The sequence below is a fragment of the Mesocricetus auratus genome, unplaced genomic scaffold, assembly GCF_017639785.1.
Source record: "Mesocricetus auratus isolate SY011 unplaced genomic scaffold, BCM_Maur_2.0 Super-Scaffold_6730, whole genome shotgun sequence".
NCBI lineage: Eukaryota > Metazoa > Chordata > Mammalia > Rodentia > Cricetidae > Mesocricetus > Mesocricetus auratus.
This window is the reverse complement of record NW_024429184.1, coordinates 80166265-80193201: the sequence shown is the minus strand read 5'-3', so window position 1 is coordinate 80193201 and position 26937 is coordinate 80166265. Positions and strand designations below refer to the sequence as shown.

The window sequence follows — 26937 nt, the reverse complement described above, 5'->3', positions numbered from 1 at the left end:
ACATCATATTCATGACTAAACTATGGTGTCCTCCTATATAACTTTAAATCATCTCTATATAACTTGTAATGTCAAATCTAATGCCTACACATCACTTTATTACAGTATGGTATGTGGAAATTTTAAGTTTTGTGTTTTGGAACATTCTGGAATCTTAAACTTTTTTCTTCTTGCAGATGGTTGAACTGCGGAGGTAGGCTCAAGGATATGGAAGGCCAACTGCATTCTGTTTACTGAGATAGTGTCATGGAGGCAGGAAATATTTTGTCAGAAATACAGAGGAGAAAATATAGTGGAAGCTAAATACTTAATCTTATTGGCACCACAGGACAGAAGCCAGGGTTGTAAATGGCTGTGGGGACAGGCCCGAGTTATTTAAAGCCACAGGGGGCAAAGATAGCCCTAGGCGCCTAGCCTGTGCTCTAGGCCATTTTTCTGGAAGTTGAAATTTAAGCCTCACCAAGGAATGGAATGATAAAATGACACTATTTCCTATGAAATGCCAAGAGGTTTTGGGTAACAGGGACTATAGCCTGCCCCTGCTTGTCTCTCTATTGGAGAAGTCTCAGTTTAGAAGGGTCGTGAGCTGGCCCCCATGTGCCCTCTGCTGGGCTAGTGTGGAAGAAGGTTCTAGAGGGGGCGGCAGCCCCTCCATTTCTGCTATGCAGGGTGCAAGCAGCACGGTCATCACCCAGTTGTTCCTAACTCTAGGTGACAGGAACACAGCTTCAGTGTCAAACCGAGCGGTCTTCTCACTAGCCATTGCCCTCAGGGACCACAGCTATTCTTTTGGCTTTAAATGCCACCCGATGGTTTCTGGGGTCTATCCCTACCAGAGCGCCCCTTTCAATGACAGGATTGTCTTGTACTGGCATCTGACCCTTCAGCTTGTCCCTTCTGCTGTCCCACCATCCTTTCCTTGGACTTCTCCTCAGCCCTGCAAACCAGTTCCTCCCCCCTCACCCACCTCCATGTACCCCCAGCATTCGGAGCACTTCAACCCAGCAACCCTAGTGGACATATCAACCCTGATCACAGTCCTACACATTCCATTCCTCCAGCACCGACCCTGATGACCTCTGTCCTCCCAGCTCTAGCTGTTGGCCTTGCTTCACGAGGCACGTATATTCTGCCTCGGGGCTTTTGCACTGTTTCCCTGAGTTATAGATAGTTAGATTCCCTGCACACTGTAGAATAAGAAATAAGTAATTTGCTTATTTACTGATCCCCTGCTTCCATGAGGATATGCTTGGTATGTCCTGCTCACTACCAACTCCCTCCCCCCTCCGTAGCCCAGGGGTGGCACACAGTAGGCCCTTCATAAATATTCACAAAGTGAGCAAAGTCACCTGAAATGTAGCTAGCTAGCGAGGAGGTAGGAATGAATCCTTGAAAGGAGGCCAGAGGCAGGTCGAGCTGAGTACCCATCAAGGGCACAGACAGAAATTAACAGCCTGGGTGAACAGGAAGGGGCCACAGAGCGTGGAATCCCAGGAATCAGAGAATGGAGGGGCACAGGCAGGCTGAGCAGGGCTGGCTCTCGGGGAGACAGCATATTAAAACTCTGGGCCTCGGGCTCTCTGGGCAAGCTACAAGCACATTCCTGAGTCTGCAAACTATTTGCTGTCACTAAGAGGAGGAACCCCAAGGTGAGCAGGGCTGGGTGGGCAGAGGGGTAGCATCCAACTAGCTGGGACAGGGTGGGGGGTGGGTTAGAGGTGGAAGGCAGCCAAACCCCTGAAGACAGTCCCCTCCTCATCTTTCTGGTTCGGCCTCCGAGCCTGCCAGTGTGTCCAGAGCTTGCCTTTCGTTTATAGAAGGGGACAGAGAAGAAAGGAGAAAACCCACAAACATGTCTGTGGCAGGACATCTAGGCAGATCTCCTGCCTCTTCAGTCTTATTCCTCAACTGTCCAGCAAGTGACTCTCATGACAAGCCTGCCATGCAGGAGGCCTGTGGAGTTATCTGGGACAGTTGTTCCTTTTCAACTGGTGTCACCCATTCTAGAGTTGAGCCATTGTGAAGTGGTGGGGCAGCAACTCTCTTCTCCCCCCAGGTGTATTCACGACCTTGAATAGAGAGATGTGACATTCCTAGAAGCACCCTTCTAGGAGCTAAGATGTTTCTGGTGGAGACGGCAGGAGATGGCTGAAGGAGGATAGGTATGGGGACCGAGAGAAGGAAGCAGAACCAGAAGGTGTATTCAGGAACCAGGGGGTGAATCTGCTGACTATGGGCAGGACGTGTTCCCCTCCACAACAGTGCCTGTGACACATCCCTCTGATTTCTAAGGTGGCCTCGGCAGGCGCCCTTGGCTCCAGCCGGGCGGGGTCTGAAGTGGGAACTTGAGAGGCGGAGTTGGCTGCATTCCTCTGAAATCCCTGGCCTCTGAGAAAGAAAGCTGCCGGTCACGTCCTCCGCCCCTCCCCTCCGCTCAGCACGTCTGCTTCTCTGTGAGGGACCTGGCCCTCGGCCCTGGGCAGGCGCTCTCACAGCCTCTCTAGTCCCAGGACTTTCTTAGGCTTTCTGGAAATATCCCCAGGCCTGGTGAGCTACGTGTGTCCAGGGAGGGAACTGCTGAGCTGGACCCGAGCCAAAGGGTTCTGCTTGGCGTCCTGTAGGACTTGGCAGGCTGCCCTTAGGTGACTAATGCTGGTGGTGTCCCCTACTCACAAACGACCCCTGGAATGTGTCTTTCCAGCAAGTCTCCTTAGGTCCCAGGCAGCACCTTCCAGATCCCCGCTATCAGATCTTTCCTCACTCCAGGTCTGCCGGAGACTACCTCAGTGTTTAACCTTCGGCCAAGTGACCCTGAGAAGGCAAGTCTAGGTCTCAGAGAAGGAGGTTGGGCTCAGGATGCCTTCCAGCCTGCGTTCACAATTCTAAGATTTCCTTTTCCATGGGACAAGCGGTCCAAGGGCAGGAGTTCCGTCCTCATTCCTTTCCCATCCTCCCTCTCTCCAGCCTTGAGCGCCAAGGCTGTCCTTGTGTGCAAATTTCGTACCCAGTTCCCCTTTTTGTGCGCACATTCCTGAGCTCCCGGGCCTCTGAATCCCTCGAGCATTATCGAGTGTTCCAGTCATGTGGCCTGTCTCAAATATCATCATACCTATGTAAGCCTCATTCGTCCCGCTAGGTAAGGAGGTCTGGTCCACTCAAGCAACACCACCAGGCTCGGGGCTCTGTTGGAAGAGTGTTCTCCACCAGTAGGTTACCCCGCTTAGTCCTTAGTGTAAGGACTCAGGCATTATGCGGGCCTGCCCCTGCCACCTGGCAGAATGCACTCAGGCAGTACCCTGGTCAGCCCAGGTTCCCTGATCGCGTAATCTGCACGCAGGTGCGAAGGACCCCTTTAAAAGAAAGACCCCGCCCACTTACGCTCTTTTTCAGCTCCTCTCGTTTCCAGCTCTTTGCCCGCTTCTCTCTCTTCCTGCTCTCCTCCCCGCGGTTCCCCTGGGGCAGACAGGACTTTTTCAGTCTCCCTCTTCTCTTCTGTCCACTCTCTGTGTCTCTTTACCCCCTTTCTCTTTCCTTCCCCCTCCCTCCCCTTTCTAATAAAACTTCTCACTTAAGCCCTGTCTACCTGGCGTGTTTGTCCCTCGCCTTGGTCACCCTCGCCCACCATGGAATCCACTAAGGTCCCCCCCACAAAGTTCCCTCAAGCTTTATCGTAACAGTACTGCCTTGTGGTATCTTACTGAGATCAGCTAAAAAGTACTAAGGTCTTGAGTCTCCAGTCCATGAATATGGTTTGTGCCTGTTTTATACTTGTGTACTGATGACAAGCCAAAATCAAATTCCTCTTACAATTGTCCCAACCGCCTTCCAGTTGAGTCGCTGCTCGTATTAGGAGGGCTTACAGAGACCAGTGTTGTGCCAGGCCCTTTACAGGCATTAGATGATTTAATTCCTGAAGCAACCCCATAGAGTAATTCTTACCACCTCTCCCCCCATCATCAAGGAAACCGAGGCTTGGAAAGAATAAGAAACTTGCCCAAGATCACATGGTTAGAATTTAACAGATCTGGGATTTGAACCTAGGTCTGCTATTGTCCAACGTATTGTAGGAAACTGGAAGTTAGCCAGTATATCCCTAAACCCAAAGATAATGACTCAAGGCTTCTGTGGTTCAGCCCTTCCTACTAGGGAAGCACAATGCGGTCTAGAATGAGTAGGTTAAAAGGAGCTGTACACACTTGACAGGTCAACAGACTGCCATGTTTAGCTTTGCAACTCTGTGTCTGTCCAGGGGACCCAGGCCTTAAGGACTTCTTGTTGAGAGGTTAAGCCTGGGACAGTTCTGGCCATCATCAACTAACTCCATGACATGATTGTGCCCTCTACCTTCAGAATCCTCTGGTAGCCTGCACCTCCAAGGGGGACGTCAAGTTCACCTCCTCCACCATACCCCAAAGTCCAAGGGCTTCTTTTCATTTGCACCTCTGAGTGTGGTCACTGTGTCTTGTGCTATGTCCCTGCTGAAGCCATAAGCTTCACACACCATCTCCCAGACAGATGAGTCTTATCTATGAAGGCTGCCTACCCTCCACCTTCTGGCTCTTCATACCTCCCCTCAGCTCCCAGACCTTTGGTTCTGAGACCTCCTTGGCAATGTAGCTACTGCAGGGCAGGTGTGTTGCCTGGGAGGGTGTCAAATGATGCTGGTGGGGCCCTGGGCTGTATGGGGAAGAGGAGGAATTTGAAGGCCCCACCCCCACTGCTGTAGGTCAGCCCACTCACTTGTAGGAGAGGAAACTAGAGGTGTGCGGTGGCATATCCATTCTCTTTCTGGGACTGAGGGCCAGAGTAGAACTCAAATGTCTACCCTTGGCCAGGTCACCACAGCTCGAGAGGCAAATACGTAAGGCCCTTGGAATGTGATTCTGTCCAAAAAGATGGGTGCCACGGTCCCTGTGCAGGGTCCTGTCTCAAACTATATTGTACTCTTCCCCATTTCCTATCGCTGCTCTGGGAAAGGGACAAAACTAAAATTTGTCTTTTTCTCCCAACTGGCTAGAGGGTGAGTCACCTATGCCTCCTGTAGGAGTTTCACTCAGAGGCCCTAAGCAGGGGCTCTTAGCTCTTTTTTTATGGACAGAGGGTGGCTATACCGTCACCTCCCACTCAGGTCTTGTCTTTGTCACTTTAGGGGAGATTCCACATGCTCAGGACTGTCAGGCTCGTCAGCCCTCAGCACGGTGCAGCCAGGACCACCAGCTTTTCCGAGCCTTCCCTGTTGCCAGGGCCTCTCCAGGGCACGGGGAGTTACTGTGGTGGTTAGTGCAGGGCAGAGAAAATACTGTTTCCAGCAGAGAGCCACTAATCTGAGCTGCAAACAAACCTCTGGAAGAGAGGCAGACAGTGTGCAACCAGCCAGATGCACACATGCCTGCCCTCGGGGAGGTGGCACCTGTGACCAGACAACAGCCCCGCATACCTCCTTTCCTGGGTGTGGGAGGGAGCCCTGGAGGCCAGGGCCAGGGCTTGCCATGGGCTTGTGGCACTCCTGGTCTGGGGGTAGCAGTATTAAAGGTCCAGGAAGCAGTTGAGGCAGACTGCTCACTCTGAAGTATGAATGTGGCTGCTGAAGCGGAAAAGCCTTCTAGGCGATGTGGGGTCCCTCCCTTTGCCTCCCCCCACTTTCCTTCTCTCTTCCCCCCTCCTCCCTTTTTCTCCTACCCTCCCCTGCGCTTCTGTTTTTGATACTTAACATGGAACCGATGAGGGCCACAGTTGTTTGTGGCTGGGCCCTTCTGCCATCCTTTACAAGTATTAAGGGCAGAGTGGACTTCGGTCATCTGTCCCCTGCCTGTCCCTCACAGCTGCTCAAAAAGAGCCAGCCAAAGGCACTGCTGTTGTCCTGACATGGGCTCCGCCCCTGCCTCAATGGTGTGGAGGCCTCAAACAAAGTCCCAGCCCCAGGACCCTCATCCAGTCTGCTAGGTGAACCATATGGACAGACTGTAGTCTCCTGGGGGGGGGGGGGGGGAGAGCTGAATGACAGGATAAGGAAAGGAACTTTACTGCTGTGCTGGGGAAAAGAAGTGACTCTCAGAGGTCATCTGCCCCAAGCCCTGACCCCTGCCCCAGGCAGAAGGGTTTTCTAGAGTCAGGCTGGCAGGAGAAGGGGTGGCCACGGCCATGGTGGGAAGGGCACGCCCACGGGCTATGCTGAGGTGAGACAAGAAGGAATGACAGCTGGCCTGCTCCTTCTTTTACCTCCAGAGTCTAAGCATGGATTCTGCAGGCCAGCAATTCTGACATAAGGAAAAGCAGCCAACAGCCCACTAGAATGGTCACCTGTCCCTGACTGGGGCATGCCCTATCTGGTATCTGCTTGTCACCGAATAACCCCACAATGACAACAGTAATCCCCCAGACCCCTGCTATTTATTGGGTGTTTACAATGTGTCAGGCACTGTTTTCATTCCTGTCAACTCCATCACCATCTGGGAGAGCAGGTGAAGGACTGTGGCCCAGAGAGAACAGGACACTAGGCCTAAATCACAAAACCTGTAAGCAGCAGAGCTGCGACCTGAACCTATGCGGGAACGTGGCTACAGTCCAAGGCCCTTCACATTGTTCTCTGCTGGGATCAAAGAGTCAAGCAGAGGCCCTCTGTTCCTCCAGGGTGGAAATCAGGTCTGCCCTGGGAGGGAGGCTGCAGGGGAGGCTTTTCTGCCAGGGGCAGACTAATGTGTCTGGGGATGAGTGAAAGGGACTCTGGAGGACCTCAGACAAGCAATTCCAACTCCCAAGTCCTAGTGTGGCTGTCGTTTCGATCGGCCTGCATCAAAGTCCCAAGCTAAATGTGGCCTCCTTGAGCCCAGTTTGTTCACACGCACAGGTGTATGTGATCACTCTGCCCAAAGGACCAGCCACTCAGGGCTGTGCACACTCAAGGAAGAGGTTCCACACAGACCCAAGCTGGAAACCTCCAAGTGGTCCTCTTTGGCTTCTCACCTTCAACCAGTCACTCCAGCCTGCCGTCCCTGGTAGATCCCTGACCTTGGTTCTACTGTCACTGTCCAAATAGAGGCTGCTTATGCCTATCCTGGTTCTTGCAGGTCCCCTCTGGGAACTTCGTATGTGCAGAGAAGGCAGTGGTCCCCATCTAGGCCTCCATCCTGTTGCAGAGGGAGACCTGCAAATGCCAGTCAGGAAGCATCACCTTTTCTCTCACAAATGCTCTGCGCTGGCCAGAGACCCAAAGGTCTGCTTCCTGCTCCTTCGTAGGGCAAATGGCCCTCTCAACCTGGCTCCAGCCCCTCCAGCCTGGGCACCTCTGCTGCAGTGCACACGGTGCTTAGGAACAGTCACAGTTCTGTCTTGCTTCGCTTCAGCTCAGTTGTTAGCCTGGCAAACATTCTTCATTTGGTGCTGACCACGGGCCACACTTTCGCTGAGAACCTACCTCATACAAGTCTATCTTCTGTCTCTATGAGATCCTCAGAGTAGTTCCCACATGCCTCTGGGGATATCATGCAGTGGGTGGTTTGTCTGTCTGTATCCCCACTACCATGATAAGGATCTTTTCATTTGATGACAGAATGTGACCTGCCACATGGAGCCTGATAAATGGGCACACCTCTGTGTGGATAAGGTTGTCCACCCAGCAGTGTGAGATGGACAGAGGCTTTGTGTGGGACCAGCTGGTCCATTTGGGTAGAAGGACACAGGGAACATGGATATGAAAGATTACAAGAGTGAGTTGTGATGAGCTCCCTCTGAGGTCACCATGTCATGTGCCACTAAAAACAACCTGGATAACATCTTGTACTCTAACGGGTGGTGGCAGCGTGCAGCGGTGATGATGAATCCCAAGCCACATGGTAAGGGAACAGGGGTGGAGGGGATGGAGAGTCTAGCTCTGGAGCCGAAGTTACCACTAGGCTTGGAAACACAACCTTGGGTTTCAGAGCCCAGACACTAGCACCTCAGGCTGCATCCTGCCCTTTGCAAATCTCTTTACTCCTGGGCCCTGAGCTGAGTACTGGCAAACCGCTGTCCTGGGAACCAGAAGCCCAGGCTCCAAGATTCATGGACTGATAAACTGAGAGATGCCAACACTTTATTTTACTAAGAATGTCTTTTAAAAAAAGTGTTCATCCACCATTTCATAAAGGAAAGGGAAGTTTAGTTCCAAGACAGTAGGAGGCCCATAGTCTCAGAGTAAGGGCCAGCCCTTCCCAGAAAGAGCAGTGGTCGAACCTCTGTACCCTCCACTGAGGCCACAGTCACAATAGCCTTGGTCCATATGCTGACTTGTGGGAAGCCCTCCGCTGAGGGCCTCTCAGCTGGGTGGCCTAAATGGTGCTTTGTATCTATCAAGTCTGCTCTTGTGGACCTCCTGCGGAGAAAAGAATGCCCCAAAAGAATGCTGCTCACTGCGGACTTAAAACTCAAGACAGGTAGCTGGCCATTGTGTATAAAGAAAAAAAAAAAACCTTAAGTGTGCTAAAAAGGGAAGTGCCAGCTAGGCAAAGCTCCTGGTTCTGCTTCTGCCCACTAGTCCTCCAAGTCTGGATTGCAGGCCAGCCTCGTCTAAGTATCAGCCTCGTTTACAAGGCACAGGGGACCAAGGCGCCTATATGGTCCAATCAGCTCAGCCTGGAGGAACAGAAGAAGCCCCTAAACCAGGCTGAGCTGCTCTTCTATGCCATATCAGCTGCAGCTTCTCAGAGCTGGGACATCTGACCCATGGTCCTGTGCATGCCCTGAGGCACAGGATCTGGGCCAGGGAAGGGAAAGCTATTGCGAGGCCCCTGGGATAGGTGGCATCCGTGCCCCCCCACCCCCACGCTACATGCTTTAAATAGCTCAGCTTCTCTCAGACTCACAGTCTTGCCACCCCTGCCAGCTCCTTCTGAGTTGCCACATCATCTGGCTGGTTTCCAGGTCGGGGATATGGGGGAGCGAGAAGGTGACCTGACTTCCTCCCTCGGGCAGTTGAGGCTTAAGAGATGAAGGCGAGGTGCTTCCCCTCATTTCCGAGCTGTTGCCCCAGGCAAGGCAGAGTCCCGGCTGCTGTGGGCGAGGGTCTTCCTTTAGCTTTCTTTGTCACCCTGGAGAAGTCCATGCCCGACCCAGGCCTTCTGTCCCTTGAGTCAGCAAACTGGGAATGAACCTCCCACCCAGGTCACTGAAGGACTCACCTCGAAGTCTCAGTGGCTCCCTGAGCCTTAGGGTCCTTATCCTGCATTCCCTCCTTTACCTCCCATGGCAAGGTGCTCTGCCAAAGTCTTCTCTAAGCCGTCCAGGGGAGACAGCAGTTCTCATCATTTCGACTCTTTGCGTGGGGCGCTCTACAGTTTACAAACTATTTTCACGCCCTTATTTCATAAGAACTTTCCAACCACCCTGTGGGTTATGCTGGGGAAGATATAAATAATCCCCATTTTATAGTCAAGGAGACTGAGACAGCCAGAAATATTAGGGGAAGTATTCGAGTTCATATGTCAACTGAGTGGCTCAATCAAGCTGAAAGCTGTGCTTTGTGCCATTTCCTCTGTACTAAGGACGCTGCCCCCCCCCTTTGACCACGGGAGGGAGGGGAGACTAGCGCAAGACACGGGGAGGAGGCCAGGGACACGTGTCCTCTCTCCCAGGCCCTGAACCCTGCTGCTGGCTCCATGGGTCACTTTCACAACCCAGAACAAAAATCTCACTAGATATGGCCTCAGACCGCCTGGCTCCAGGCGCCCTCGCCGGCAGACGCAGACGCACACAGACACACAGAGAACACGCTGTTATCTCTCCGCTCCAGCCGGTTTCCTCCACTTCTCAAACAGCAGATTTCTTCCAGCCTGGCTGCCTCCCCTGGTCACCACCCACAGCCACCGGCCCCTGGGGACCAGCCAAAGCCCCCGCACCCTCTCTGCCCTAGACTGTGACGCTGAATCCCTGCTAATCAGATGGTCGCCTCTGCCCTCCCAGCCATTGCCCCCAGAGTTCACTGGAAATGTCCCTTCTGCCTGGTCCAGCCCCCGCGGAGTTGCAAGCTTTGTCTGCACACACAGCTGACTTGTGTTTGCAGGGACAGACAGGGGCTGGCGCTGGGGCCTGAGCCAGCAGGAGCTAGGAGGGTAGAGCAGATGGGGAAAACACAAAGTCCAGAGAACAGACTTTTGCAAGCGAGCCCTTTGGGGTCACTGGGGAGACTGACAAAAAGAAAGAGAAGAAGAGCCTTCTGATGGCGTTTGCCTTTAGTGACCCCCCAGGGAACATTGCTGGCTGCTTGGTTTTCTGAGATCTAAGTGGAGGAAAACTGCCAGCCAGTAAAGGAGTGGAATGGCAGAGGGAGCAGGAGCGTGGAAGGGACAGATGCATCTCCCTCCTTGCTGGGGCCCCACCCGACTACTCTGTCCCTAGACACGCATTGGGTGCTCAATAGATGCTTGTTAAGCTGAACTGGCCTCTGGCCAGGTTGCCCCTCTGGGACTTTCCTGACAAGTAGCTCCCACTGTCAGGCTACGCAGGCTGGGGGAGGAAGTATGGGGAGCCGGCTGCAAGCCCCACACCCCCATATCTGTGTATATTCAAGTACCCGGCACGAAAACTTCCCCTTTATCAGGCAGAGGAGCCAAGGTGTCTGCAGTGGCCTGCCAAGTCTGCAGGGAGAAGATACATGTGAACAAGTGAAGGCTACAGACATGTGTGTGTGTGTGTGTGTGTGTGTGTGTGTGTGTGTAACCTGAACTATTGAGTGTTCCTTGCCCTTTACTGAACCCCTTCTGAGCCACTTCACCCAATTCTGAAATGCAGCCATAGCCCCTGAAATGATCAGGGTCATGACAAATCACATAGCAATGGGGGTTGTTTAAAAATAAAAGGCATAGCCACAGCGACTGAGAAAGCTTTGGACAAGGCAGCTCTTTGTCTGGGCATCTCAGGCTGCTTGTGTGACTGTCCCATGGCTCCCAACCATTAAGACTGTCTGTCTGTCTGTCTGCCCGCCTGCCTGTAGCTCTCCTTACAGTATAGGCTTAGCCTTGCAGACTTGGGAGTGAAGTGGAAGAGACTGAGTTAACGGGATGTAAACAAGCAACAAAAGGCACACAAGCATCTGACAAATGACCTGCTTCCTCAGGGCTTCTGCATGAGACCTGGCCCTCCCTGACCACGCAAGCTGCTCAAAGACATGAGAGTATCCTCAATGTCTGCAGACCCTCTGCCACCCAGAGCTGCAGCCTCCAGTGCCCTCCTCCCCCGCCCCCGCCAGGAAAGGCAGAGCCAAACAAACCAATCCGTTTCCTTTGCTTGCCTTTATAAATCGTACAGACTGTGGATGGTGGAAAGAAGAGGAGGGACAGGGCTGGGCTGGGCAGGTGAGCTTGCTGCCTCCTGGTCATCGCTAGAGAGAGCCCCTTGCTGCTTTCCAGGAAGATAGGGAGTGAGGGTACAGACTCCAACCCCACGCTGAGCTCTAGTCACCAGCAGTCTCCATATCCTTAGGTCTCAGGATGACAGAGGGAGAACACATGGTCACTGTTTAGTTTGGGGGAGGAGGCTCTGAACTGTCATCGAAACACCTGCCTCTTATCTCCTTTCTGTGGCCACCTGCCTTCTGCCTGCACCTAGCCTCACGGGGCCCCACAGACCCCTAAGTATGTTTCTGGTCATGGACACTCAGTTGACAGTACATTCTTATGAAGGCAGGGCGTAGCTCCTAGTGTTTCTACTTGTTGCATGATTTGCTTATTCCCTCGGCTTCCTGGGGTTTCCTTTCCCCTCCATAAAGCAGACGCTTAGGCTTAGGACACGGCTCCATGGCATCATGCTGACATACCCATGGTTCAAACCTCCCCTGCCTGAATGGGGAAAACAGTTTGCCCTGGACCATAGAGGTATGACGTGTCACTGTGAGTGCCTGCTCTACACCAGTGGCTGATGGGTCCTGCAGACAGTAGATGCTTGAATCTGAACAGTTAAGAGTTCTGCAAAGCAACTTCATCCATTTTCCCACCTGGCTTCTTGAGTTCCCTAAAAGACAGGCTATGAGTTGTCATACTGTCTGGCTGCTGGGAAGCTCACAGACACGTCTAGAATTCTGGGCTTCCAAGTCTTCTTGACTTCTGCTTTAAGACCAACAAAGCAGGCTGCTGAAGAACCCCAGAAAGTATCCCGCTGGAAGGTTCCACATCACACAGCAATCAGATAGAGGTTGGCGGGAAACTGGTGGTGTTAAAATGCAGGAGTCTCACAGCTGCCCGTCAGTGGGGACTTAAGGCCCCTCAGTTCTGCAGTTCAGGAATGTGTGCAGGCAGGCAATGCTGGCCAGGGCTACCTTGGGTGGCCTGATGAGAGAGGAGCCTAGGGCAGGGAGCGTCCCCTCTAGAGGAAGCCCCCCCAGTGGCCCCCTATCCTTGACTGTCCCTTCTTAAGGTGGGGGGCCTCAGGAGGCTGCAGCCTGTCTTACCCCACCCCCCCTCCCGCCAGCTCTGAGATTCCTGTCCACTTCTGTCACAGTGGGGGAGGGCTGCTGACAGCCAGGCCTGTCCTCACACCTCCTCCTGCTGTCTGAGGAGAACAGGGAGTGCTAGACAAGCCAACCTGCCCATGCTAGAAATATGCAGCCTCCAGGGGTTGAGCTCATTAGTGCTCTGGTCCTCTAGGGTGGCTAGGCTCCCTAGACACAGTGCTATCTCTGGACAAACACTGTCCTGGGGAACCAGGCTTCACTGTCCATCTACCTGCCACCTCTGTGACCTGCCGGTGGCTTCCAGGAACTTTATCTATAAATGTGATGCTAGCCTGCCCTGGAGGTTCCCATGGGGCCCTTGCTGGAGGATGTGACCCACTCCCCAGTCTCAAGTTTCTTGACACACTGGATGCCAGAGTCACCTTCACAAGATTTAAACCCTTGTGGGACACCCCCAGGGTGCCCAAGTGCAGGAGGTGACTGCAGGCAGGTGAGACCCGCCTTGTGTGCTGGTGCCCCCTGCAGGCTGTTCTGTTTACCCAGGGCTGCCGCCAAAGGAAGTGTGGGCAAAGCAGGTCAGACAGGGTGGGTGTGGGGGGGAAGGAATGGAAAGTATGGAGGCCGCCAGGTCTGCTGACCTGCCCAGATGGGGATAGGAGGACGGAGTCCATCTCCACTGGCCCAGTAGTAATGTAGGCTTTGAGATAAGCTCCAAGGGGGCCTTTGGAAGTATTTCTAACCCCTTTATTTTATGGGTAGAGAAACCTCTGGAAGGATACAAGAGCTGGCTGAGATTATGCTATTTTACAAAGGCGAGCCTGATTCAGAACCTCACCTGCTGCTGTTCAGGGTGCTTCCTCCAGGGCCCATCCTTTAACTCTGGCTCCTGGTGGTCTGTCAAGTGCATCCTGACGATAGTCTGTCTTCCCGTCCTGTCCCCAGCGTGTCTAAGGCTATCCCACCCCTGACCTCCAATTGACCTTCACAAGTTCCAGACACTAGGGGGCCTGGTACCCATGACAGACCTCATGCAGGCTTTCATTTTCCTCATAGGTACACTTAGGCTGGCAGGGGCAGCTAGGCAAGGGGCTGGCTCCAGACTTCCAGTCTCCCCAGCGTCCCTCTAGGGAGCAGCAGAAATTATGCACTGGGGGTTGGGAGAGGCTTCGCCACAGGAGGCCAGGCCAGCCTCTTAGTGGACCTCTCCAGGCAGAAAGATGCCAGGACTCCTGATGGCACCTGCTGGGTCCAGTCCTGGAGTTTGGACCCCTCCCCTGAGTCTGGCCTGGGTTTTAGATGAGCAGCCTGCCTGGACTACCCTCTGATACTGCTTGAGCCCGAGGCTGGCAGGAAGCTCACAACTCTTGAGGTAAAAGTCTGAGTTTTGGATTAAAATGCAGCCTTGGCCTGAAATTGTGGGAAGCTGGCGCCAGCAGGATGAACAGGCCAGTGTGGTTACTCTGCCCAGAGTCATGGCCTGGCTGGGCAATGTTCCCATCCCCCCCAGGCTGGACACACCTCCCCACTGCTTCCCCCCACCCCCCCAGGCTCCTCCACAGGTCAGTCTTAGCTTTGACCCTAGCTTCCCACCTCTCTTTGGGGCCACCTCCTCCAGGAAGCCTCTTCCTCCCCCAGCTTCCAAGCCTGTCCCTCCTCTGAGCGTTTTCACTGATTGCTCTGCACAGCTGGCAGTGAACAGGCACCCCCTCCCCTCAGTGCAGCTTAACAGTGTAGAGCTCGGGACTCCAGCTGGGCCTCTACACTTAGCCCCCTAAGAGCTGTCTTTGTGGCTGGATCAACCCCTAATCTCAGTGTGCATGTGGCCCTGTGCTTGTGTGTGGGCATCAAGAGTTCCTCACTCAGGGCCTCCAAAGGCTGGGTCTCCTCCTCCAGGGAGACAGGAAGGAATTTTCAGAATTCGAGTCTTCAGAGAGCGCACAAAGAATGACAGGATGTTGAGCAGTGGACTTTTCCCCACAGTGGTTGGTACAGGGAGCGAGCAGGCTTGTGTCAGGATTCTAGTTAACTGAAGAATAACTGGATGGTTAGGGGATTGCAGGTTCTGACGGGACCATACGAGGGTCAAGGCACCTGGCTGCTCCAGCCATTTCTCTAGGTAGTAAGTAGGTCATTAGAGGGAAAAGTCTGTGGTCAGCAGGCTGAATTCAAAGGGCTCTGCCCCGAATCCCACTTTATTCCTCCAGTCAGACTGATTTTGTTTTGAGGCAGGGTCTTACTCTGTAGCCCAGGCAAGTCTTAAATTCAACAACCCTGACCCGCTGCCTCAGCCTCCTAAATTCTGGTAGGACTTGTACCACCATGGCTGGCTGTGCAAAGGGGCCCCCATTTTTCTAGGGCACAGAACCTGGCTGCCTGCAAACAGCGAACACAGACCCTCTTTTGTAGCACTGAGTTGGGGACCCATGTGGCATTCCTGCTTGGGTGGCATTCTTGCTTTCTGTGCAAAAAGTTATCCTGTCAATCTGTCCATCTGACTCCCCTCTCCCTTCCATCCCACTCTTGTTCACTCACTTCCTGAGTAGGGCTGTCACCAGAGAGGTACAGAGTCTCCCCTCGTCACCTCTCACAGGTGGCCAGAAGGCTGTGTGCTTGAAGTCCCCTTTAGAATGCAGGCTATGTGCTCTTGGCTGGGGAAGCCTGCTTATATGGGGTTTCATGGACTTTGAGATGACCAGTGTATCCTTCTAGGAGCTCTCAGGGCCCACCAGGACTCTTGCTGAGGGGCAGGGAACAGACCTACATTTCCTGTACTGGCCAGCTGTCTACACAACGTATAATTCCAGGACCTAGTTTTTGGGAATGAAACACTACCATTCTACATGTCAGGGCCAAGTATTGAGCTCCCAAGGGACTTGGGAGTAAAGTCTGCATGAAGTTTAGATTTGGGCAGGATGAGTGCCAATCTTTGCATGCTTCCTTCATAGGCAATACCATAGTCCCTCAAAACCTCTAGATTGAGGCTGGCAAGATAGCTCAGCAGGTAAAGGCGATTGCCACCAAAGCTGATAACCTGAGATCAATCCTTAGGAGAGAACTAACTCTGACATTCACAATCATACTAAGGCATGCACAGACAGAACACACATATACACACGATCACAGATATAACATATATACATACATGCACAGATACAACATATATACACGTATGCACAGATACAACATATATACATAAGCATAACACCCACACACAAGCAAGCACAGATACAATATATATACATAGTATGCACAGATATAACATATATATATATAAGCATGCACAGATATGTCACCCACATACAAGCAAGCACAGATACAACATATATACACAGTATGCACAGATACAACATATATACATAAGCATGCACAGGTATGACACCCACACACAAGCAAGCATAGATGGAATATACAACACATGCATGAACAGATATGACACACATACATGAGCATGCACAGATACAAATATATACATACACACATGTACAAATATAACATATATACACACACATGCACAAATACAACGGATATACATATGCATGCACACATACAACACACATAGCACACATATGCACAGATACAACACATATATGCAACACAGATACAACACACATGTATGCATGCACACAATACTCTCTCTAAATGTAATACAAATTATTTTTATCAAACAAACAAAACACAGTGAGATCTCTAATGTAAGTTGCCGAGAAGCATAATATCCTATAACTATCCATTACATCTCCATTAACTCCCTGGGCTACTGGTTTCTTATCTATATGAGTGAGTTGGACTGGATAATCTTTATAGAAGCCTCAGGTCTATTCTGGTCTGTGGTTTTTAAAAATGAATTCTGAAACTCTACTAGGTACACTAGTTTAAACCCTTTTGCCTCTCCAGTCCCTAGCTGGATCATCTTACAGACTCCATTCAGTTCTCAGCTCGATTCCAGGTAACAAGCACCCTCACTCTCCCTTACTTATGTAATTTCTTTGCATCTTGATTCACTACATTTCCTCCATTAAAAATGCCCAGAAAACCATGTGGCAGTTCTTCAAAAAGTTAAACATTAAATTTCCGTATGATCCAGCTACCCTACCTCTTGATAGACACTTGCAAGGATCAAACCAGGAATTCTGGTGCTTTGTGCGTCCATACTCATAGGAACATTGATCACAAAAGCCAAGTGGAAACACCCCACGTGTCTATTGATGGAGGAATAAGATATGGTACATACATACAACATAATACTACTCAGCCATCAAAAATGGAAAATCTGCCACATGCTCTCACATGAGTGAAGTTTAAAATTTCGTGAAATAAGGGACATTCAGAAAAGAGGAAAAATATAGCATGCATGATATCGTGTGTGTGTGTGTGTGCGTGTGTGTGTGTGTGTGTGTGTGTGTGTGTGTGGTACAGAGCAGGGTAAGAGAGGTAGAGGCCAAGGGAGATGGGGAGCTACTGTTTGGTGAGAATAGGACTTAGGTTTGGGGGGTTGCTTGGCATTGTGGGTGCCTTGGTGCTGCTGAGCTGGTGCCTTAGAAACGGTTCAAGTGGTTGATTTTATGTTGCCTGGGACCATCATTTTAAAACACTACTGAGAAAATTAAAATACAGGGGTCCTATATTCTCTCCTCTTTAAAATCATGCCCTCCTGTTGACTTTGATTTGCTTGGTGCCTTGACTAGGGTCCATGCTGAGTGCTCAGCTGCATCCTTAATCCTTCAAGTTCTTTCAGTCTCCACAGGCCTGGCACAGGTGGAACCCAGAGGAGGGTCTCATGATAGCAGAACTACTGACTTCCTTTTTTGAGGAGGCACCCTTCTCTTCAGGACACGGCTCTCCCTCTGTGGTGGTTGGTTGAGGGTGGCCAGGAGCCTTGGTGGGTAGCCAGGGCCAGCCTGGGGAGCAGTTACATAACTGTAGGAAGATTTTTTCCACTGGCCAGTTGGTGCCAGCTTTCCAATGGTGGCCCAGCAGGTAGAGGCGCCCTGTCTGGAGCGGCGGTGCCCAGGCAGGGTTGAGATGCGCTGATCTGGAGTCGCTTAGCATAGCTCAGATTCCCAGTGGCTGCCTCAGGCAGGTGGTGGGAAGGGATCTGCTGTCTCCTGCCTGCCTGGCTGGGTGAGGGAACAACAGCAGGAGGAGGTGCTGGGGGTAAGCTGCCAGCCAGCCAGGGGTGACCCTCTGGGGCCTGGGACACCTGAGCCACCTTCTCCGATAACCCACTTATCTGCGGGACCTGCCTGGCAGCCTCAGATAGGGATGCTTCTGGCCAAGTTCTCTCAGGGGATTTAGCCAGGAAAATGGAGCTGGGGTGGGAGGTGAGTGTGCAGAGAAGAGGACATGGCCTGGCCAGGAGCATGGGCATTGGTGAGACAGTCCCTGAGCAGGGACAGCTTTCTGGACCCAGTGACTACAAAACCAGAGCATCATGTGCCTGACTTCAGTGGCAGGCACCTGAGCACCATCCATTTTGTCTCCCCGAGGCGGCTCTGTGCTAAGGTAACAGCAGAACGGTCACAGCACACTATGATGCTGGTTGGTGATAGGACACTGATAATTCTTTGTCCCTAAGACACAAGCCTCAGACAGGAAGAGAGAGCTTAAGCAAATCTATCAGTGAAGGAGGCAGGAGGATTGATTGACAGATCAAGACCAGTCTGGGTTACATAGTGAAAACTCAGGTCAAACACAGACAAAACAAAAAAAAAGAAATGGTTTGACACAGGGATGTTTTGGGGTGGGGTATCTGGCCTGGAGATCCTAGGAAGTCTGGAAAAGAAAACCAGTCACGTCCCCAGGCCTATCCTAAGATCACTGTTTTACAAGCAACCCTCACCTATCTCATCCCAGACTGAATCTGCATGGGAGTGGGAGATATGTCTCAGGCCTGAGGCAAAGGGTGACCTTTGCCTGGAGATAGTCAGGCCTCCTGCTCTCCAGTACTCTGCGCCCATGGGGCAGCTGGCACTGGGCTGAGGACGGTGGGTACACACTCACTCAGTTTCTCCCAAAGCCCAGGGTCTGAAGGCTCAGGTTCAGCAAAGGAGGCAGAAGATGTCCCCACCACAACACTGGGCTCCCAGGATCTCAAGCACAAGTCCTGTCTAGGGACTCAAAGGGTAGCTGTTTGTCCCAGGTGGCCTAGTTTTGTTTGGTTTGAGGCAGGGTACTACCTTATTATCCAGGCTATTCTCACAAACTCATAATCCTGCTTCCATTTCCAAAGTGCTGGGACTATAAGCCCATATCATCAGGCCTAGTGTCCAAAGCATGTTCTAATGTTCGAGTCATCAGTAGCTCTGTCCCATTGAGCACCCCAGAGTTCCAGAGCCTCAGATTCAGTGCCCCAAGAAGCCACCTTGTCCTCATTCTATCCCCCCCCAGCTGAACAGTCAGAGAGATCTGGCCTAAATACTGACCTCGCTCCTTGACTGAATGTGATCTGGCTGGTGGTACTCATGACCGGTTTAAACAGAGATAAGGGAGACTAGAGAGTCTGTAATGAACTGACACGTATACCAGGCCTACCGAAGCATGTGGTACACAGCAGGCGCTCAATAAGGTTGGGAGGAGACAAATGTGATTGGGAAAAAGCAGATAAAATCTACTCACTCCCCACAATAGGGCAGACAAGGCGCCTGCAGCAAGATACACAGCTCTGACCTGCCCTGGCTCCAGCATGGCTAAGGGCTGGGTGTGGAGACAGGCATCGGCTCTCCCAGGCATGGCTCTAGCCTACCGCACACTCTACAGAGATTCAAGTTTCTGTGACCACCCATCTCTTGGGACACATGAGGCAAGCTTGCTGTGGGCTGCCAATGAGTGTACCAACTCTTCATACCCCTCCCTAAGAGTAGGCACAGACACAGACAACTCCTGAGGGTTCTCGGAGGCCAGGTCTTTGAGAAAATGAGACCCTCTGTGGGCCTTGGGAATCACCCTCTGTGGCCTGCCTGTGGGGAAGGGTTGGCACTGCCTGCTAGCCCTGTGTCCTGTCCCTGCTGGCTTCAGCAGACTCGGAGGGGAGCATGTGTGGTGATGACCCAAGGCCCCTGCTCCAGCTTTGGAATGCTCAGAACAATGCAATCTTCTCCTGGGCATGCCCGGCCGAGCCAACATTAAAATTAGTTTACATGCTTAGAGTGCACATGGGCTCAGCTGTGGGTGTGGCAGCAAGCAGGGAGGGGGGCAGAGGGACAGAGTGTAAGGTGGTGACATGGACTAAGTTGGAAAAGAGTATTCTTTGGGCAGCCTTGGCTCACCCAAGTCTGAAGGGACAGGGGCAATCTTGCCCTTCCCTAGGATGGACTTTGCAGTTCTCACAGAAGGCTTCAGGGAATAGACTTCCCTAAGCTCCCAACCCTTGTCCTACTTGGGATGGGAGAAGGGAACTAGGAGTCCAGACAGCTACTTCAGAGCTGAGGCATTGCTTAACCATTTTCTCCGTGTGTGTGTGTGTGTGTGTGTGTGTGCGTGTGTGTGTGTGTGTGTGTGTGTGTGTGTGTGTGTGTGTGTGTGTGTGTGTAGGGAGAACCCACCTGGGAATCACTGGGGCCCCTAACCCAATGCTCCATCACTTTCCAGACAGTGGGGCATTTATTGAGCATCTGCTGTGTACCAGTCATGATGCCAGGAGGTAGAGGTTAACTCAGCCAGGGTTCTTGCCCTTGAGAAGTCTTCAGCTCAGAACTGCTCAACTCCAGAACCCTGGCCAGCCCTGACCTTTTTTCTGCTGTAGAATGTGAGGCTTGCAAACATTGGACTTGAATTAAATTTCCAGAAACTGCCAGGCGTTGGTGGCACACGACTTTAATACCAGCACTTGGGAAGCAGAGGCAGGCGAATCTCTGTGAGTTCGAGGCCAGCCTGGTCTACAGATCGAGTTCCAGGACAGCCTCCAAAACAATACAGAGAAACCCTGTCTTGAAAAAAACAAACTAAAACAAAACAAACAAAAATCCCCCCCACACACAAAAGAATAAAACCAAATAAATTTCCAGAAACCAAGAGAGCCGGAGAGGGGGAGAACCTTCTCTTACAATCAGTTGAAGGAACGGCCTAGTTCCTCCACCCACGCCTGTGACTCAAGCTCAGGAGAGAGGTGTGTGGTCTAAGAGAAGCAGGCTACAAGTCAGGTCCACATTACTTCTAAGGGATGTGATGGGGAACAAACATTTCCAGGGCTTAAGGCAGGCTTTTGATTTCTTGATACGGGAAAGCCAGATCAGAGGCCCTCAGTAATCTTTACAGAGCTGAGGACAATCCCAGAGACCCCACAGAACCGCCATCCAACTGAGCCTGTATGTGTCACAGGCCCAAACACAATGCTGAACAGTGACTTGCCCAGAAACTCTTGAATGTCCATTCTCTAGCTTGAGATCAGCTTTTTAAAAGGGTATATTCTAGAAGGTACCAGTGGAGAGCAATTTATTTTGAAATCTGGCCAAGTGCCAAACTCTGATCTTGAGTTGTCTTTGCAAAACAACCCTGCTGTGTTTATGACCTGGTCCAGATGAAGAGGTTTTTTTCCCCCCCTTTTCAAAAAAAGGTATCACATCCTTCTGTTAGATGTGTTGTTAGCAACAGTTGCTAGGGAGAGCTGGGTTCAGTTACAGGCACACTGATGCCGGCTCTAATAATACTTCTCCCTGCATAGCTCAGATGCAGACACCTCTTGGCTAAACAGGGCACACGCATTTCAACAGAGGAGGGCTTGAACTTGCACTATCCAAGCAGATCCAGGCAAAAGAGCCGTCTCTGAACTCAAGAGGAAGGCAGAGGGTGGTGAGCAGGCAGTACTGGGTGGAGGGGGCTCAGGTCTTTGATTTTGATTCCTGTCATTCCTAAGGTCCCATAAAAAGAGGCACACTCATTCCTCCTTCCCCATGAAACCGGAGCCCTCATCCTCTCTGGGATTACACCACAATTCCCTGACGAGCACCATGGGAGCTTTCTGGTTGTTTCGGCCCAGGGCAGCCCACAGTCTCCAAGAGGGGGAAGCGATCAATGTGTAGAAGCTGGCTAGCTTGGTGCAGGAAGGACCTGGGAGCCTCATGGGCAGGGCAGAGCCACAGAGGTGGCTGCTGCCAGCTTTATTGGGTAGCCTCGTCAGCACTAGGGGTGAGAGTGAGGCCCTTCTCCTAAAACACATAATGGCCATGCCAACGAAAGGCAGAGGTCAAGAAAAGGGAGACAGGAAGTTTCAAGCAGGGAACGGAGGGACCCAGTGGGAGAGGAGGAAAGGGTCTCTCCTCTTTCCAGCGTGGGGAGTCTCAGGATGTCAAGGAATAGTGTGAGCAAGGGCCCCTGAGATAGTAGAGCCCAGTTCCTGCACAGAAGGGAAGATGAGGTTGGAAAATGATAGAACAAGTATTCTATCAACTGCTAAGCTTTCCCACCAACCCAGTCTATGTCCTCCTTGTGGCCCTGCAAAGAGCCCAGCACCTAAGAAGTAGGTTTTAGCTGGTTCATAGTTGCTTGGTAAGTGACAATGGTGGGACAGTCCTGGTGCCTCTGGGCTTTCTTCCTGGCCGTGATGAGTTCTTTATGCCATGATGTCCAGGTATATGCCTGGAGAGCCTCATTCAATTGGTCTGGGGAGGACCCCAGGGTGAAGCCACAGCTCTCCATGTGATCCCAGACAATGGCCGAGAGTCTCTGTTCTATAGGACACCTGGGGTCTGAAATGTAGGATTCTCAGGCTGGATCCCCGCGCTGGACCAGCACAATGGTAAGGGTCTGTGCCTTGTTTGCCCAGCCATGAAAGTGACCCCACTCTTACAAACTACCCAATGCTTTGCTTCCAAAAAGTGTGGCACCTGGACCAGCCTGGCAACGTCACTGGAAGCTAGGCAGGAACATAGGCGAAGACTCTAGTGAAGATTCTAGACTTGGCACATAAAAGACAGTTAAGAAATGTCCACTTAATAAACATAATTTTACTTAGGAGCAAACTACTAAGAAAGTGACCACATCTAAGGCAAATACTGGAGCTGGTTTAGATATAAGAACTGAGTAATTTTCATCTACAAGAGGCCTATGGGACTCACGAAGGAAATAAGAGTTTTAGGTTTCTTGAGAGGGTGATGAAGGGAGTCTATCTGGGAAGGACCTATGACTATCTTCCACATCTCATTTCCCACTTTGTGGGCACGGAAGCCCAACCTGGCAGGAATCTTGGGCGTCTGCTGTAAGAGTATTTACTACATGAAAGGCTGGCCCCCTCCCTGCCATGTTGCTGACTCCTCATGCCAAAGCCCAGACTGGAAGAACACTCAGCCAGGGAAGGCCACATCCAGAAACAGCTGCAGGGAGGGGTGTGCACAGGGCACCTCACACCTGGCCCCTTTGCAGGCCATGTCACTAAGCGGGCCTCAGAGCCTGTACGGCAGCCGTGTCAGACAGCAGGAGGGCCGGCTCAGAGCCTGCCAGATTGAACGTGGGCTTGGCCAGGAGTCCAGAGTCAAGTGGGACTGAGTGGACAGAGATCAGGAGCTCCAGGGAGAGAGAAGGGAGGGGAGGGCTCTGTGGGCAGTGAGGACAGACGCCCTCAGAGGTGTAAAGAGGGAAAGTGGATCGAGTCCCCAGTGTCCTTTTAGATTTCCCGCGTTGGGTGGCAAGTGGCCCATGGATTACACTTCTCAGAAAGGCCTGCTCTAACTGCCACTTCCTTGGATGCAGGGAGGAACAGAGGCCCAAGCAGGTTAGCAGGCTTCCAGGTACTCAGGCACCTCACCTGGCACAGCTAAGATTTTCCTCATAGCCCAAAGGGCTTTGGCCAATCACCAGGGCCCATGTGTCAAGGCCAACCCTCTGGTTCCACCTTTCAGAGGGCTCCCACATTGGCTCACAGGAAGCGGGTGATGGGGGTGGCCTACAGAAGAATTCAAATGCTACAGTCAGGCACATGGCCTGCTCCCTTTACTGTGGGTCACCAGGAGGGTGCACCCTTGGAGCTTACAATGTGAGCCTTGTTTGCCTCCTGGGGTTCCGTTCTTGACTGGGAGAAGAGAGAGGGAAGTTTCTGGTGCCTTCCTCTTACAGTAGCCATTCCTCCATGACCATGGCTTGCCAGCACTGAGCAGCCAGCCAGACATAGGGCCGCGGCCAGCAGAGGTGGTGCCCACCCATCAGAGCCTGGGGAAGTAGGCACTTGTCTGTCACTATGGGCTCCTGTGGTCACAAGATGAAGCTCCTGTCTTTCCTGTATACATTTAAACCCTCAGCTCCAAGGTTGTTGGTGGGTGTCCTTGGACACCCAATCAGAGCTAGTCATGTGACAGAACAGGGAGACAGGTGTTGGGGCAGAGAAGGGTAGAATGATGCAGGAAGACAGAGAGGGAGACATGGGCAGATTTCCCAGGGGAGTGGTGTCTGAGATGGCCCTGGCAAAGAAGATAAGTGAATCTGAAAGGAAATTCTAGACCAGATGGGGGGGTTTGTCCACTGGGGTGCAGTTGGAGGCTCAGCCTGGCTACAGGATGGTGGTGAGGAGCAGGGGACAGGGTGTGAGTGCCCTGGACAGTGTGAGGGAGGGGCAGTTTGCGAGGACAGGGGACCCGAGGACTGCTTCATTCAGGGCCAGGTCTTGGAGCAATAGGAAAGGAGAACAGCTCACGTGGGGTCACTTGTATCCACTTCCGAGGCCCTGACATGTTCAGCAGCGTTTCCCTGGGGGCTTGCAGAGGTCCTGACTGCTGGTGCCTGGGCCAGGTCTAGCCTCTGGCTTTCCAGCATTTGGTTCAGTGTTTGCCCACCCCAGTGTCTGTCCAGCTATGCTCAGCACACTCACTTCATTGGGCTGTTACCTAGGGCACACGATAGAATTTCACTAACTTAAATTGCTCCTGCCACAGGTTCTAAAAGAAATAATCCATCTTGGGGTAGCCCCTGAAGCTGGTTATCTCTCCTGGGTGCCACAAGGCCTGTGTGCCTGTCTGCTATGGGGCTGCATGGATTTCCTACAGTTAGCAGTCATGGTCTAGAACTTGTGTTCCATTCTGGCCCTTCTCTGAAAAAAAAAAAAAAACAAACAAATCCCCAAACCGAGTCTGAGGCTAATCTTGTCCCTGACGCCCTGTGCCTAGTGATGCATGGCAGACAGGCTTCTCCTGCCTGTTTGTCACCCTCTCTACTCTCCCAGGACATTCCGGCCTGCGAGGAACATGCCGATGTGCAAATCCCTCAGGTAATGCGGGAATTCATCACCAGGGGAGCATGGGCGATCCAGGAATGGCAACCTGATCACAGCTTGAAGCTGGAGAGAAGCTTGAGGCTGGCCAGGGAGGCTCAGGTTGCAGACAGCAAGACACACACAGAAGAGGACAGGCATGGCCCAGTGCGCCCCAGGCAGGTGGGCCCCTCTGCTTTTAGGGACAACACTGTGAACCATGAACCAGGTGGCCATACGCCCTGTGTTCATCTGCCGCCCATGTGTAATTATGAGGGGAGCCCCTTTGACTCTCAGAAGTGGCACTTCTTGGACAATCTGGCATATGGTCACCCTACTCACCTGTTTATTGCAGGTGGTCTCTTTAGCTCTGTCACCCTACTTTTCTCACTCGCAGGGCATTGGTTCACCAGCTAGGCCTGATGACACAATCTGTATCTCAACTGGTCTGTTGTATAAAATAATAGGAAAGACATTTTCCCCATCTAGAGTCTCTGAAAATGGTATTCTGGCTGGTATGGCTGCCATGCCATCCTCCCCTGCCAGATCTGAGGTCACCAGTCAACTGTCACCATATGTGACAGGAACTGATGTAACGGACTCAGTCAGAGTGCTCATTCAACACTTATTACACACTGGCCTGTGAGGCTGTGGCTAGACACTGGTCTCTGGTAGACAGCAACAAAAGGACTGGGGAGCAGCTCTCTGGAAGGAAAGGGACATTGAGAGGGAAGGTAACCAGGCATCAAGGAAATCTTGGATGGCCACACTTTCCTTCTACGTAGGATTTCAGTGTATCAGCAGACAGTCTTTGTCCTGAACCATAAGGTTTTGCTATCCCTGCTATACCAAGTGTAGCACCATCAAGCTCTTTGGGACTAGCCCTAGGAAGGAGGAGGAGGAAGAGGAGAACAGTGGGGAGGGAAGAAGAGGGGGGAAGAGACAGGTCCACAGCGAGTTCATGACAGCTCGGACATGTAGAGGTCAAAGCACAGGGTCAATCACCAGTCTCTTATCATGAAAATAGAAAGGGAGAAAGGCCGGTTGAACAAATCACACCTATAAAATTATATTGGTCCTAGTAACCATGGAGCACTCACACAAACACACACAAATCCAGCCACGCATCTCTCACCCCTCAGTGCCTTCTTATTTTCTATAATTAATCGGGCAAGGAACTTGGGACAAGTTCAACCGCTGTCAGAACTCGCAGCCCTCTCTCTAGCAATAACCCTTGTTGGAGGGGCAGGGGAGTGGAGCAGCAGCTGCTGGTGTCTGGTTACCTGGAGCATGTTGAGGAGCAAGCTCCGGAACTTGGTCCCCTCGACCATGAAGAGTGCCATCTTGTCGCAGAGCTTGGCGGCCGTGAAGGCAAAGCTGCGGTCTGACACCGCCTTCTGGTAGATGGTCCGCACGATCTCTCCCAGCATCTCCTCGGAGTTTGTGGAGTTCTGGGCCTCCTCCATGAAGGAGGTGAGCTTGGCGTCCACATCGCTGCTCTTGTTCCTCATGCTGTTCAGGATCTCCATCAACTTGTCCATCTTGTTTGGCTGAGGACTGCTTGTCTCTATTGTTACTTCCTCCTGGGGGTATGGGAGACAAACAAAAACACACTTGAGTGAGGAAGCTGAGGATTGGGATGGCCTGAAGGAAGACGGGAGAACCCAGAGAGAAGGGTGTGAGGGAATGCAACTCCACCCAGAGACCCTCATGCTGTGCTGCTCTTTGTTGACTTTTCCCTCAGCTGCTGTGATGCCCTGGGTTGACATTGCTTGTGAGTTCTAGCTTCTACCCAGGATTCTCACATACATAGTTTCTCCCCTCTTCATCTATCAGATCCCTTAATCTAGAAATGATTTGATTGAAATTATCAAAGATGAGGTAAGATAATACATAGAACACTGGGTCAAAGAGAAAATGATGTGGGGAAGACCAGACCAGGGTGAGTAGGATCTGGAATATCTGTAGTGATCCTGGGAGTGGCCTGGGTGTAGCCACCAGGCGTCCTTTCTAAATGCCACAGACAGCCATGTTCCTGGGTGAATGGCCCCATGTGGACTTGGACCTGGCTTAGCATCCCGTGTAACTGCTCTGGCTATCCCTCCACACACAAATACTGTACATTAAGGAATTTTCCAATGTTCTATTCAAATGGCTGGTGCTTCTAGCAGGAAAATAAAAAAAACAAAACAAAGTGAAAACACCACCTTGATTATTCCCTTATGGGAGTGCCCAGTAACTGGGGTAACATCACTGCCTGGAGAGGCAGAAAGTGGCATGAGGTTATCCCAAACTATGTGCACCTAAACAGAATAGACCCATGGCCCAAGAACACAGTGGCCCT

The 26937-nt window shown here is 51.9% G+C and overlaps 1 protein-coding gene across 3 annotated transcripts in view; it reads right to left on the bottom strand.

Annotated features, from left to right (window-relative positions):
- Positions 1-26937, bottom strand: part of Ctif (cap binding complex dependent translation initiation factor) — a 240336-nt gene that overhangs the window by 60260 nt on the left and 153139 nt on the right. For all 3 annotated transcript variants that reach the window (XM_013118055.3, XM_013118056.3, XM_005076456.4), the window contains exon 9: positions 25877-26176. In XM_013118055.3, the coding sequence (XP_012973509.1) occupies positions 25877-26176 (300 nt within the window). The remainder of the gene's footprint in view (positions 1-25876; positions 26177-26937) is intronic.